This window comes from Neolamprologus multifasciatus, chromosome 11 (genome assembly GCF_963576455.1).
Source record: "Neolamprologus multifasciatus chromosome 11, fNeoMul1.2, whole genome shotgun sequence".
Classification (NCBI taxonomy): Eukaryota; Metazoa; Chordata; class Actinopteri; order Cichliformes; family Cichlidae; genus Neolamprologus; species Neolamprologus multifasciatus.
The window spans coordinates 13,351,943-13,367,039 of record NC_140449.1 but is presented as its reverse complement, the minus strand read 5'-3'; the positions used below and the strand labels follow the sequence as shown (position 1 = coordinate 13,367,039).

The 15,097-nt window shown below is 41.1% G+C and overlaps 1 protein-coding gene across 2 annotated transcripts in view; it reads right to left on the bottom strand.

Moving 5' to 3' along the window:
• The window catches only part of znf407 (zinc finger protein 407), a 167,195-nt gene that overhangs the window by 44,718 nt on the left and 107,380 nt on the right, over positions 1-15,097 (bottom strand). Inside the window, exon 9 of one of the 2 annotated variants that reach the window (XR_014876714.1) lies at positions 27-11,698. Coding sequence is in view for 1 of the 2 variants with exons in the window: in XM_085176530.1 (XP_085032656.1) it covers positions 11,520-11,698 (179 nt within the window). In the remaining variant the exon portion in view is untranslated. The remainder of the gene's footprint in view (positions 1-26; positions 11,699-15,097) is intronic. The other variant, XM_085176530.1, reaches the window with a different exon arrangement.

Genomic DNA, 15,097 nt, shown 5'->3' with positions numbered 1-15,097 from the left:
GCGCGCACACACACACACACACACACACACACACACACACACACACACACACACACACATACACACACATCACTAAAATGTTAAACCATCATAACACACACAAACCACAAGACACAGGCAGAAAGAGAGTGATGCAGAGACAGAGGAGTAAGGGGGTCAAAAAAATGAGCAGACAGTTATAAAGAGATATCAGCGTAGCCTGGGGAGTTAATGCACACTGTTGGATTGTGGGAGAGTTTTATAAAATGGGGTGACCGATGATGTGATGTGTGTTTGTGTGTGTATATATGTGTGCAGGTTTGTTTTGAAGTGTAACATGTACAAAACACTCCTCAATACCTTTTAGCTTTTAGAAGTCACTGAATCTAAAAAGTAAAGAAAAAAAGAGATCTTATTTTCTCTACTGTAAACACTGACGCTCAATGCTCGAAATCAGGACCTACAGATATTACAAAAGGCTGAATTTGAAGCCATTTCTAAATTCTTATTTATTGTAAGTTGTACACTGGCTTTTGAAAGGAGACAGCTGAGGTGGTTTGGGCATCTGAGAAAGGATGCCTCCCGGGCACCTCCTGGGTGAGGTGTTCCCAGCATGTTCTACCAGGAGGAGGCTCCAGGGTAGACGCAGGACATGCTGTATGGATTATAACGCTTGGCTTTCCTGGGAACGCCTCGTTGTTACCCCGGATGAGATAGAGGAGGTGGCTTGGAAGATGGAGGTCTGGGCTTCTCTGCTTAGGCAGCTGTGCACGCGACCCAGTCCCAGATAAGTGGGAAAAAAATGGATGGATGGCTACACTTAATTGTGTAAAATCCAACTTTTTGTATGTTCATGATTCTGCTTTATTGTTTTTAAGGAAGAATGTCACTGACATTCAGAACATCACCAGCAATGAATCTGAAGGCTTAAGCAAGGTTTCAAAGCAAACTTGGCAAATCTAAGTGGCCATGCAACATTGCAAATGCAAGTTTACCTGCTTTAAGTTTGACATTAAACATTTTTCACCTGCTTACTCGGTATATAGCTGTGTATCTTGTTTTTTCCATTTAATATACATATTAACCCTTTAAAACCGGTCGGAGCGGGCACGCTCTGTTTTGCGTAACTATTTTTAAATCCCGGTAGCTCTGCAACCACATAAGCTAGCGCAATAATTTTTTTTGCATATGAAACCGGAGGAGTTGTACTTACATCTTATGCCATCAGCTTGCCCTAGGTCACAGTTTCCTTCCACATACAGCTTTGCAAAAACTGCATAAAAAGCACTTGCAGCAACAAAAACATAATATTCCCGAAACACGCTTTGCCGATCCGATCAGCTGTTCATAACACTTCCTATGTTGGAATAGACGTCAGCGCGAACTTTCGCATGTCTGCCATTACCTGCCCGAAACCGGAAGTGACGTCATTTCGCGGAAATGTAGTTTTTTTTTTTACCATCAGGGCCTCATGAGCCTATACTGGTGTTTTTAAAAGTTATGTTTGACTTTATGACTTTCTGTGTCGTTTCTGGGATGCTTAGGACTCATATTGCACTGCAGGAAACAGTTTATTTTGATGCATATGCTGCTTTTTTGCAAATTTGCATTATAATATTTATTTTCGTTTTTCCTGCAGTATATAAAAATTGGTGTATTTCAAAAATAAAACTATAAAGACACTCAAAATAAATTTTTTGTGGTGGGAAACTATTTTGTGCAACTTTTTTGTATTTACAGTTTTGAGGGATAAGCCTCTTAAATTTCTCTAACTGGAAATATATGTTAAAAAAGCAAAAACGATTTTAAATTTTTTTGTAGTTTATTGCACTTTTTTGCAATTTATGTAATTACTATGCACTTAATGCATACATATTTTTAAAATTTGGGCTATAATGGTTGTATTGATGTATAGCAACTTGAAATGCTCCCAAAAATGGCACTACAGCATGTAAAAATATAATATAAGCTCTGGCGGACTTGGTTCTATGGTAGGTCTTAAAGGGTTAAGTACATGTGAGTTATTCTCTTTAAGGACAGCGCCCTCAAACAAGTTTATCTAACTGAATCTCTTTAAAATGTGTTTTGTCTGTCTGCAATTTACAAATAAACCAAATTATAAATTGTTCTCGATGAATTCCTAATTTTACTGGAAATAAATGGGTTCACTGTGATATCTGTAGCAATCGGGGGTTTGTATCTGCAAGGCTAGAATAATGCTGAATTTTTCAAACGTGATAAGAGCAATGCTTTGAACTTCACAAAGTCTGTGACAAGGTTTAAGCTTCAAGCTAGACTCAAAAAAACCAACAAAATCAAGTTAAGCTCAAGTTTCATATTTAGATGTGATATTGAGCTTCCCATTCAAAGACACTTCTGGCCCTACAGTCATTAAATATTATTACATCGACTCGGCAGACACTTTCATCCACAGTGACTTACAATGAGTAAGTAAATTAATAAAGAATATAAACAGGTCTGATTAGCCAATTCAAGCACATCAAGAATCCAGCAGCCTCCCAAACTCTCAAATAACGTGCTCCTCATCTTAACAAATTCATAACACATAGATCTGATATGGATACACAAAGGTTTTTCTCTCTTTCTATAATCTTTAATTTCTCTTTTTCCCCCTCCACATGTGTCAGAAGAGATTTCCTGGCCAGTGCATATGTGTGAATTTGCCACACCCCTTTTGAGTACTAATTTAGCCTTTTAGGTTTAATCTCCCTGTGAGTGGCTTTTCTCGCCCTTTAATTAGGCTATGGGGAGCCGACACCAACAGTAAACGTGCACACTTACACTTCAGGACACACGCGCAAACTAATTCTGGCTACCACACATATGTACACACTCCCACACAAATGCTAAAGAAACAGTCCTAGACTCGAGACACGCTTTGGTAAGACAGTCCTCATCAGCCCTCTGTGGGCCTCTTTCACACTCTGGCTCCCCTCAACTGCACCAGTCACCACGACAGGACAGGAAAAAAAAGAAAGAAAGGGAGAACTACAAAAGGGGGAAAATGAGATATTTTATACTGGTGAGAGAAGAAAAAGAGGTGCTGGTGTTGAAGGCATTCATCTCTGAACTTTTTCCATTTCAGATCTATTTGTCAAGTTAAAGTTGCATTAAGTAGCATCGGTATTTTGGCAGACTCAAGTGGCAGTGGGAGATAGATGTTTGAATGTTTCTCTTTTAAAGCTTAAAGACTTCAGTCCCAATTAATTTTCTAACAAGGTTTTGGTGGTATGAGCACTTCATTGATCCATTATGAAAAAAGGTCCCTGCCACAGACTGGCAAGGAACTGTCTTATGACAGGAAAAGAAAGCGTTACTGTTTTTCGACTTGCGTGGCCATCACAGCATTTTATAGGGTTTCCATAAATCTCCTTTATTTTTCTGTTTTGTTTTATTTTTACTTTTTTGGTTTTTCTTTGCTTATCCAACAGTATTAGAACAAAACAACCAACTCAGTTTGTAGCTGAGCCAGATCAGTTCCATTAAAATGATCAAGCTATTGACTTTGGTGAAAGACTGTAGAGTCTAAATGCCCTTCTAGATTTTAAATGATCCAAAGTTTCTTGATGCTATACCTCTGGCAAGAACTGCTGCTAGTACCTAGGCTTCAAAAAGAGATTTCATTGTGAAGAATGCCTTGCCTTGGCTACTTATGCCTTTGATACCAACAAACTACATCTGAATCCTATTTTACAGTATTGCATTTGTGCATAGGTATTTACCTATGCAGCGCCTACAAAAGGGATATGCAACCTACACAAATGGGCTTGTGTGCAGTCCTTTAAAAGAAGAAAAAGAAAAACAACAACAAAAGCCAACAGCACCCTACACTGCCCCTGGTGACAGAATACAGTCACAACATGTAGACAAAGCTGGTCAGCAAAGCCGTCCATAGGTTCAGTGTAGGACCAGTGAAAAACATGAAATGCTGGATATTCCGAATAGTAGTATACAACCATAAAGCTACAACAATCACACTGAAGAAATCAGGCAGATACTTGCTCTCTAGACTGCCATCCAAACGCCTAACCATGCATGCCCACATTGATGTCACAACTGCAGGCTGCTCTTTGGTGTTGTTTCAGCGTGCTGCACACCTCTGGATTTTTGGACCTGGTTTGTGTGGTGCAGCCGGTTTTACGAGACGAATGCATGTTCGTGTCTGTCTTAACTACCATTTCAATGATATATCAGTAGTACATACAAAGAGACGTGCTGCAACAGCTTAAACAGTGGAGACTTTTTAGGAAAACGCTGAAAAATCACTTCGCATTTCAGCCTCTTCTATTCCTGGCGACACCTATCATTCAAGAGAAGACTGCAGTCACTGTGGTGAGCCTGAAGTGACAGTATAAATGATGATGGGGCTCTGGTGACTTCATCCTCAGCATATGACACAACCAAAGCAGTGAATTAGTCCTAAAAGTCATCCTTTAAAACACTTCACACAGAAACTCTTTATTCCCCTGTTTTTCTCTTTGTTTTTTTTCTCCTCTAAACAGACCACAGATTTACACAAACAAAACTGAGCACTAAAAAAGGAAATGCAATAACAGCAGTACAGATAGTGGCTTGTTATGCTGGAAATAAGAGGCCACTTAATTGGGGTCTGATAGTCTAATAGGCAGCCCCTCTGATTACCAACTCTGCACATTGGCTTAAATTAGCCCACTGATGAGAAGCCAGGGGATTCAATTATGCTGGGGTAGAAATAAGGGGCCCTAATAGGCCACTGTATCAGGAAACATGGGACTGGGCTGGGCTAAAGTGCTGATAATTGGTTGTTTAGTTGGGAAAGTTGAGCCTGTTGGTAATTAGAGATGCTGAGACGTTTGGAGAGCCACCAAACAGACGACACAAGGAGGACAGAGGGGCGAAGGAGGAAGACAAGGGTCCTTGGTGCAGCAGAGAGGGCAAAGGTCACGCTGGAGATCTCAGAAGTGCACTTCAGCCAATGAGGTTGCAGATGAGGGAAAACATGTTATGGTACTGTGGAGCGGTGTTGATTCAGTAAAGGTCAAGATGGGGCAAAGCAGGACTGAAAGTAAAAATCAGGAGTCTGGCTTTATCTCTCAACACGCTCTCTTAACAGTTCCTTCCTTCCTTCCTTTCTTTTCCTTTTAACTTTTTTTTTTTTAATTTGTCTTTCTCGCCAATAACTACTACTTTTTTCCCCCATTGTACCTCATCTCAGGCAGGTTAGCTACTAGCAGCAGCTGGAAGTGTGTACAGTGTGTCTGAATTGAAGGAGAAGGAGGACTGAATTATGGATGAGGTTTTATAGGAGCCGGCGGCCTGTCTGGTCCCATATTCACTGTCCCATACTTGAGGAGCAGGCCTGCCTCGGAGCATCCCTGCCTCATGTCACTCACGCGGGGTGTCTGTGTGTGTCTATTTGCCTTCCTGCCAAAATCAAGCACTTGTATAAAAGCACACTCAAAGTCTTTTTGCAAAAACAAACAAACAGCAGATACTTTTCAACTAATTTCCTGATTAAAATGAAAACTATTTAAATAGTTCTGCGCACAGGCGCACCGCAATTAGGGTATTTGAACAGCAGGAGTTTGTAACAGGACTGGTGCATCGAAACAAAACTGGTGTTTTCCATGAAATATTGCCATAACCTTAAAGACAAAAATCTTATTAACTACTGAATCAAGCTCAGCATCACTGAACACAATCAGTGGCCTGGTAATAACCTCCAAAGACCATGATGAAAATAACGCTTTTGTTTTCTAGAAACCTGTGCAGATCCTTACAGTTTTCACTCCTCTGTCTTGCTATCACACTGTGCAAGTGTCCTACATACGCCATCTGCAACATTTTAGAACAGTGCAACATAAGCACTCACCTACACTAACTGCGGTGCTGCAACACCGGGGAGTCTACTATATCGCGTGTCATCAATCTGCTTCAAACCTATCCACGGGCTCATACAGAGGTCGATGACAACACTCTCCTGGTCAGGATTTACCCGAGTGAAAAAATCACGACTGCCACGGCCAAAACAAATAGAAAATGCAGAAATAATGTCACGCGTGTGGCAGCCAGAAACCTCCTGCTTCTGTGTGCCCAAACCAAGTGTATGGAACTTGTCAGTTAAAACTCTAAACGGCCACTAAATGGCAGAGAGGAGGCTCTGAGATTGGCACCAAGAGGAAGGGAATGGAAGAAGTGGATGAAACAAAAGGCCGTTTGTTGTAGCTTATGTGTGATAAATGCAGCCGGTTGGGGAAGTTTTCACGCTCATTGGAGCAGGTCATTATGCAGGAATTGCTGCTTGCTCGGCCCAGACCGGCCCTGTATTGGTTTTCTGAGATTCATGCAACTGATGGTTGTGCTTTGCTAACCCCCACATCAGTTGCTGCTTGTCTCCTGGGGCACTGGCAGTGAGCAGCTGCTTTTCAGTTATAATATCTCAAAGAAGACAGCATAACGGGTGTGTGGATGTAAAGAAGAATCTATTAAACATCGATCGGCTGCTTTAAAGTGTGGTATTTAAGGCTTGAATTTAATTAATATTTATTTAACCCTTTATTTTGCCAGAAAGTGTCCAGTGAGATACGAGATCTCGTCTCTTCTTGTCAAGACAGTTTCAAATTATAAATGAAGAATATTCCTTAATTAGATTTGTTAATGTAACTAAGTGGGAGTGTTATGAAAACTGAGATACTGTACGTACAATCCATATTTACTCATAAAGCCACATATGGACGGCAGAAATATCGCTTATGGTGTATTTTTACTAGATTATAAGTCAAAAATTCCAACCTATTTCGATCCAGTTTTTCTCTTTCCTTCTTTGGTGAAATGATTTTTATACTTTTCTTGTTACCAATTAAATCTTCAAATCTCTCATTCTTAAGTTTTGTTTTTAAGCATTAGCTCAATATAACTAAATCACCCCTGAGACAGCATCAGCACATTTAGTCTTTCCTTTTTTTTCTTAATTTTCCACAGTGCTGAAAAGAGTCACTTTTTTCATTAACGTCTATCAAATGAATGCAACATAAGGACGGTGACACAAAGACACGAGTTTATCTCGAACAATGAAGACTTGATGTCCTATTGGTGTTTAAATAAAAAAAATAAAAAAAACAGTGACGGACTGCGTGTTTTTGTCTCCCCCCTCCATCGCCGACACATATCCTATTCCACATAGAAAAGTGTCACATATAACACACGGTTATTAGAAACAGATGTTGATTTTATCACCGGTGTCTGTGGCTTCTCTCACAACGTCGACACAATGTCATATGCGCTGGGATACCAGGACACATTTGCATGACATACACACCTGTCCTCCACAATCCAACACGCCGCGGTAACACAATAGGCAAGTAGAAACTCACGAGAGTAATGTTTCATTACACAAGGAACAGAAGGTGAAAGCGAGGAAGGGTAGCCAGGGAGGAGCACGGATGCATAACTTAAGTAAAAGCCATCGAAATCCATATTTGTTTACAGATTTGTTTAATAAGGAAAAATATATGCAAACAAATGAATTTGCCTGTGGTTATAACTGTGTATTAAGATCATCACTTACAAGGCCAGGCCTCCTCTAGCCCTCTACAGTAGCCATCCATCATGCATTATTAAGGAAAATAGAATCTGCATAAAGCAGCAACAATGCCTTGAAGAAGTTTATTTATTTATTTTTATCTTTTTAGGCACTAAGCAGCAGATCCTCAGTCGCTGTTAGCTAATTACAAAGCATTTGATCTCTATGCCCCCAGGATGTGCAATTACAACCTTGGTTGAAAATTAGGAAAATATTTCACAATTAAAAATAGTGGGATGAAGACGCTCTGACAAAGCTAATGGCGACATCTCACCTGTGCGTGCATGTGTGCGTGTTAAATGTGGATTTTCGGTGCTGGACTAGACATGAGGCTGTTTTAAGGAAGCCAATGCCCGGCAAACACAGCTGACCTCGCTGGAGGGAAATAGCAATAAAAAGAGAATATACCATCTCCCAAAGCTGAAGCAGACATGCCATACTTGCTGAATTTTAACTAAAAGAAAGTTCTAGTCAAGGGGTAATTTAGCAAAGTCGCAGCACTCTTGAGTACCTGTAGCTCCAGTTCTGCTCCGCTGCTATCTACGCTTAGATCACACAGGCGTCGCCACTTCTTTCTGGCATATCTCTGCGCATATCGCGCAAGGAAGACAATTGTCATTACCGTTTTATTAAAATGTGTCCTATCAGCAACATTTGCACATCGCACATCTAACCTTCCTTTCTTCCTTCCTTCTTTCTTCCCCTCAAATTCTAATCATCATTCCCCTCCATCACTAGCTGGGTCTAATTCCCTCTCTTCCTTGGTTTGCAAAGGACCTCTGCTTTCATCCTCGAGAAGGGCTCTAATTCGAAGTGCGACGCTGAATAAAGAAGGGGGGGAGGAGAGAGAGAGAGTGATATGGAAAGACAGAGCAGCGGAGGAGTCGTTCGGGTGTCAATCAATCCGGCGCGAGGGGCTACAAGGGCCCGTGACTAGGGTGCGTTTGATCTGTGTCTTTCAAAGAGAGAACAGCAGGAAGGGCCATCACAGACGATTTGCCTCTCGCTGCTGGCCCTGGTGCCACTCTGACAGAGAGCAATCACAAGCAGGTTAATTCAACATCTACCTTCTTAATCTTTTCTTCCCTGTCTCTTTCTTTTGGTCTCGTTCTGTCTACTTAGATGAAGAATTGCTCCTTCTGCAACCACCTCCTTTTCCCCTCTTTTGAAAGACTGAGAGATCACAAGTGTGCTTCCAGTGCCCTTTCAAATCCCTCTATAGTCTGAGGGCTTTGGTCAGGTAAAGAGTTGTTGATTTTCCCGAACTCCTACAATGCCGTATTTATGCGATTTATGATGGCAGAGTGGGATTGGAAGTTTCCTTCAAAAAACTTTGCAATGGAGGACTTTTTTTTCTGGGGTAAGAAACACCATCAGATGCATTTTTAAATATTTTTCTGCCATTCTTTGGTTCACATCTGTGGTGTGCCGTGAGCTGAATATGAATGAGAGTGTAACGATGACATCTTGAAAATATGCTGCTTAACTTGACTGAAAGAGGAGGATGTGTTCCCTCCAGATGACTGAAAGGCGACGCACATTCCAGACAAGATCTGACCTCCGGCAACTCTGAAATCCGAAACCCACACTGTATGAAGCCTGCTATAGCACCGGCTTGGACACATAGAGAGAAATGTCCTTTACTTGGCATAAACATTGTGTTCTCCTATGGCTCCGCAGGTCATTTGAAGAGAGACAAGGACATAAAATTAAACTGTGAAAAAGTCTTCTCCATCAAAGGTCAGCCATGCATGAGGACAAACAGAGGTGAGGGGGATTCTGGGGTGAAAGGGTAAGAAGAGACATAAAGGCATGCTTTGGTTAAAGGTGAGAGGGTACAGAGCATATTGAGGGAGGCGTGTTTAAAAGCAGCTGAAGGTAAAAGGTTGAATAGGGAGGTTAGGAGGTGGAAGAAAAAGAGAATCAAAGACAGAAGTTTGTCCTTAAATTTGACAAATGGAAATCATGGGAAGAATAAGCCTGTTTCAGAAATTCATAACTACAAACTTTTCAAGGACACCATCCAAATCCACTCAAATTCACTAGGAAATACACCACGGCGTCGCCAGAAAGCAGCCATTTTCCAGCATGTCCCTGACTGGCCTTTTCTCCCATGGTGCTCTCCTCCAACTCTAGTGCCTTTATGTAAGGTCAGAGGGATAACAGGATAAAGGCTGTCTTCTCTGCTCCTCTGAAGGACAAGCACTCTGCCGATTGGATTTGGTGGCCTTCAAGGACAAAAGAAAGAACACTGGGATACAAAGGAACCAATAGAGGAGGAACAAGATTTCATCTGTCACTATGGCCTGAGTGATTGGCAGGGATGGCTACAGCAGCAATCTTTGAGCGCTGCCTTTTTGTGGCTGGGTGCCCTCCATCAGCACTGAATAAGAAGACTCGATCCACTGACAAAAAAAGCACTCAAAGAGGCTGGAAGTTCAGACCTCTGTGAAATAAAAGAGCATAGACAGGTGCTATAGAGGAAACTAGGTGGTTTAATTCAGCAGAATGACTTCAAATTTTCATTTACAAATTTGTGTGTTTGTGTGTGTGTGTGTGAGTGAGTGCACATTAACATGGAAAGCAGAAGAACAGAAAGGCAATTTAGGAAGGGGACGCGGCCGATGCAGAGCACACAGACTGGTGAAAAAATATGAAAGTCCAAAGAGAAAATAACCAGACAGTTGCATAACGTCAGTGTAGGGTCACAGCTTGTTGTCTTTATCATGAAGATAATTTTCTTTGAGGTGTTGATTTAATCCAGACCTTTCTTCCTGTTAAAAGGCAGTTTTTCCTTCCCACTGGTACCACATGCTTGCTTATCGGGAGTCGTTTGATTGTTGGGGTTTTCTCTGTATTACTGTAGGGTCTTTAACTTACAATATAAAGCAGCTTGAGATGACTGTTGTGATTTGGTGCTATATAAAAAACCTGAATTTAATTGAAAACTGGTTTTCGACCCTTATTCCAAAGACATGGTGAATCACTGTCAAGTCACACTGAAGGTGTTTCGGTGGCACTAAGACCCTCTGCTGGTTTTTCCTTTCATTTGTAATGTATCTCTATGTTTCCATCCAGGAGCTGGTTAGAAGGATTCATAGATATGGATTCAAAAGACAAATAGGCTGAAATAATGGCACAAGAATAATAAGATGACCTGTTATTTTTATCATGGGTTAAAACCAGAGAAAATGAATTAAATTTCCATAAAACATAATGCTGTGGCATCTTTTTATTTTTTAACCTATTTTCTGACTTGTGTATCAAATGCTTAAGCTCCGTGTTCTACAAATGCATCCACATGCTTAATGGTGCCCCATGACCTCTCTGCCCATGTTAGGATGCCCCCACATTGCCTGTTTTTAAAGTCTTAAAATGAATTTTTATTTCTTGACTTTTAACTCAGAATGAGTTAAAACGGTGTTTTCTTACCTTCTATTCTATTATTGTTTTCTGTTTTGGTACTTTGTACAGCACTTTGTTAAACTTGTGTTTTTAAAAAGAGCTTTATAGATTAATTGGAATGGATTAATACTTAATACATAAAAATAACAAAAAAACATCCTTTAACTTTCAGCTACGCAAGTGGAGCTGCACATCACCAAAGAAAGAAAAAAATGTGTGCAACTCAGGAAAGGCACTGTTCAAGTTCATTTGAACTGTTCAAGTTCAAATGAACTTGAAACACAGAAGTGTTCAGAATTTCTCAAAGGCACTGTTGTTTTTAAATGTAGGGACAGTATGTTCTTAGAAGTCCTTCTTTTTGTGTTTTTGTTTACGGGGAACGGATATTTCAGATGCTGTGAAGGGGGCACTACGGACCAAAGTAGGGGGTACAGACGGATGTCAGGCTAGCTGCCATGGTCCATTAGTGAATTCTGCTTCGCCGCGCAACAGAATCCTTGATGATATGGAAACATCTGTGAAACACTTTCTATTTCTTTTAGCAGCACATTACCTGCGTGCAGGTAGGCGAGGTCTGGGTTCTCAATATCAGGGTGATTGTCCTTCAGGTGGTTGCGGAACTCCATCGGAGAGTTGGTGGCATAGTCACATTTGGGGCAGTTGTACATCTTCACGCCATCGTGTTTTCCCGTATGGAGTATGTGCTTTCGGATATTCTCTGCACAGTTGGATCTAAGTGAGACAAACAAAGATAAAAAGGCTTAATTCCATTTTGGAATTAACAAAAGAAACGTTGGAATTAAAGATGAGAGTCATGAGGGAGAAAACACAAGATCAACACTTGGCAACATTCCCAAAAAAAGGTTTGCTGTACTAACATTTTCTTTATCTGTAATGATGTAATGACACACAGACACACATGGGCACACATCACACAGTAACACGCAATAAAAAAAAAAATCAAGCTGGGAGAGAGGAGCCATGTTTGGACTACAAGCAGCACATGACTAAAGACTCTTTCATGAACAGCAAACACACTTGTTACAGAAACAATATTTACATTTTGTAGATATGTTTGATATTCTTTCACGCCTTTATATTTTGCTCTGATACTTTCTTTTCTTATAGTTTTTCAGCTGTTTGTGTAACGGTGCTGGGGACAGCGCCTGCTACGAGACCGCTGTGCATCTAGAGGCCCATTGACTGCATTACAAAGATATGTCTGAAGGCATCTGTTATTCAGTATGTATCATTTGCAGCTGTATGAAAGCTATATAGGATTAGTGTTGTATGCTGTGTGTGCCTGAGTTTGTGGGTCTCTGGGCCAGTCAGATAGGGCAGGGAGCTACTGCAGGGTATACGATGTAACTATGTCAGCCCAGAGAGTAACACACAAACCTCTGCTGATTAATGACGCTGCCTGACCTGCTCCCAGGCTCTATCTAAACCTGCCCATAGACACACACAAACACACTCACACACATAAGTGAAGCTCTGAATGATTAAGACAAACATGCACATACATACATATGGAATACAGACATATAGAAAGGCCAGTTTGAGCCAAAATAAAAACAATAAATCTCTGACACTGCTACACAAGTTCAAATATACAGACATGAATCCGTAAACACACACAAACGCTCGCGCATTTAATGCATCATGCAAGCAAGCATGTGCGGTGTAGAGCACACTTTCGCACACAATCATGTGTTGATGGATGGGGCACTCGTGCTCAGTTTGGACCTGACATTCTCGGACAGTATAATACGCAATTACTCTCCCTTATCACCTTGGCTGGGACAATAAAGCCTCACAGTACCATAGCTCACACCAGCCAAGGAGAGAATTTGTTTTCACTTTTGCAGAGACACCTCTCTCCATCATGGGGGCCATAGTCCAGCCTGGCTCCACTGCGGCCTAGAAAAAAAAATACAGAGCGGGCCCTCACTGGTGTCTGTTTATGCTGTACAAAACACATAAGGACCAGCCAGCAGTGAACAATGAGGGCTCTTCATGAGGCTGAAGACCATGTTTTGGATGCAGTCTCAACAAAAGAATGAATAAAACACATTTTGAGAGCGTTGACCCAGAACACTAACAAATAAAGAAATGTCTGTTTGGCCAGTGGATTGCAGAACACTTTACAGATGAGCACTCAGGAGCCACTTTATTACCTACACGCGGTCAACTGCTCGCCAAAGCAAATATCTAATTAGCCAATCACAAGGCACTTAGATATGGTCGAGACAACCTGCGAAATTCAAACTGAGCATCGGAATGAGGAACAAAGGTGATTTAAGTGCCTTTGGCTACGTCCACACTAATGCGTTTTTGTTTGAAAACGCATCGTTTTCTCTCCGTTTTGGCCTCCGGTCCACACTGAGACACCGTTTTCCCTGAATGAAAACGTGGCGTTTTGAAAACGCTCTCAAAAATGCATACATTTGAAGATGCATACATTTGTGCTTATGCGTCGCAGTGTGGACAGCAAAAACTGAGACTTTCGAAAACGATGACGCATGTTAGTCATATGATGCAGTCATGTGACCAATTAAACAAAGATAGCGGAGGGTTTATACAACAGTTGTTTTGTTTGCTCTCAATTTTGACAGCCATATTAAAGATTAATATCAGTCTGTACATGCTTCAGATAGCTTTTCTTCGAAGTCTTTAATTCTCACTGGCTTTTGCAACTTTGTACTTTTGTATTATTCGCAGCAACAACTCCACCTCATTGTTAGTCCATTTACAAAAACTCTGTGCTTTTCCTCGTCATTTTATCGCGACGTTTCAACAAGCTAGAAAGTAAATAAGCGGCAGACAGAAATGAGGCAGGCTGAATCTTCTTACATTTCACGCATGCGCAATACTGGAGCGTAAGCGTTTTCGTCCGTTTCAATGTGGACGCACAACTCTGTGAAAACGTCTGAAAACGCTAGTGAGGACACGGAGCGTTTTCAGACGAAAACGCCGTTTTCAAATCTATCTGGGCTACTGTGGACGTAGCCTTTGAACATGGTCACTGGTGCCGGTGGGGTTGGTGTGAGTATTTCACAGACTGCTGATCTTCTGGGATTTTCCCACACAGCCATCTCTAGAGTTTACAGGTCCAAAAAAAAGAAAATATCTATTAAGCACCAGATCTCTGGGTGAAAATGACTGGGTGATGCTGTTGGAGAAGAACGGCCACACTGAAAGGAATGCGAACATAACTCAGCCTCTAATTACAGCAAAGGCATACAGATCGCTTTTTTGAATGCCCTACATTTTAACCTTGAAGCAGAAGGACTAAAGCAGCAGAAGACCACACTAGACCTGTCAGCTAAGAACAGGAAACTGAGGCAACATTTTCATGGTAGGTTCAGAATTTGGTGTAAACATCATGAAAACCTGGATCCATTTTTTGATCTTCAATGGTACACGCTGCTGGTGGCAGTGCAATAATGTGAGGGATATTTTCTTAAAACACCACAGCCTACCTGAGTATTGTTGCTGACCATGTCCATCCCTTTATGACCACATTGAACACATGATGTGATGGCTGCTTCCAATGGGAAAATGCACCATGTAACAGAGATCACTTAATATCACACTAGTTTCTTTAACATGACAGTAAGTTCACTGCACTCAAATGGACTCCACAGTCATCAGATCTCAATCCAATGGAGCACCTTGGCTGTGGTGGAACAGGAGACTAACATAATAGGCTTAAGGCTGACAAATCTGCAGCAACCGTGTGACGCTGTCATGTTAATATGGACCAAAATCTCTGAGGAATGCTTCCAGCACCTTGTTGAATCTGTACCATAAAGAATTGGGGTACTTCTGGAGGCAAAAGGTTATCCAACCACGTACTAGCAGCATGTGCTTTATAAAGTGTCTACAGGAACTGACCTTAGTTGTCATTTTCATATTTTATCCAACAAACTGTCAAAAACTGCTGTGATTACTTTCTTATCAGCTTCATAAGCAAAACAATAACAGATTCACGGGCAAATCACAGCCATCTGTTGACTTTTCATTGGCATACGGACAAAAAAAAGAACTTGTCTCATGCTCCTAAATTAACACAAATGATGCTGTTAAAAAATGCATTTAATACCAAAAGTGAGCTGACTTCTTATTCGA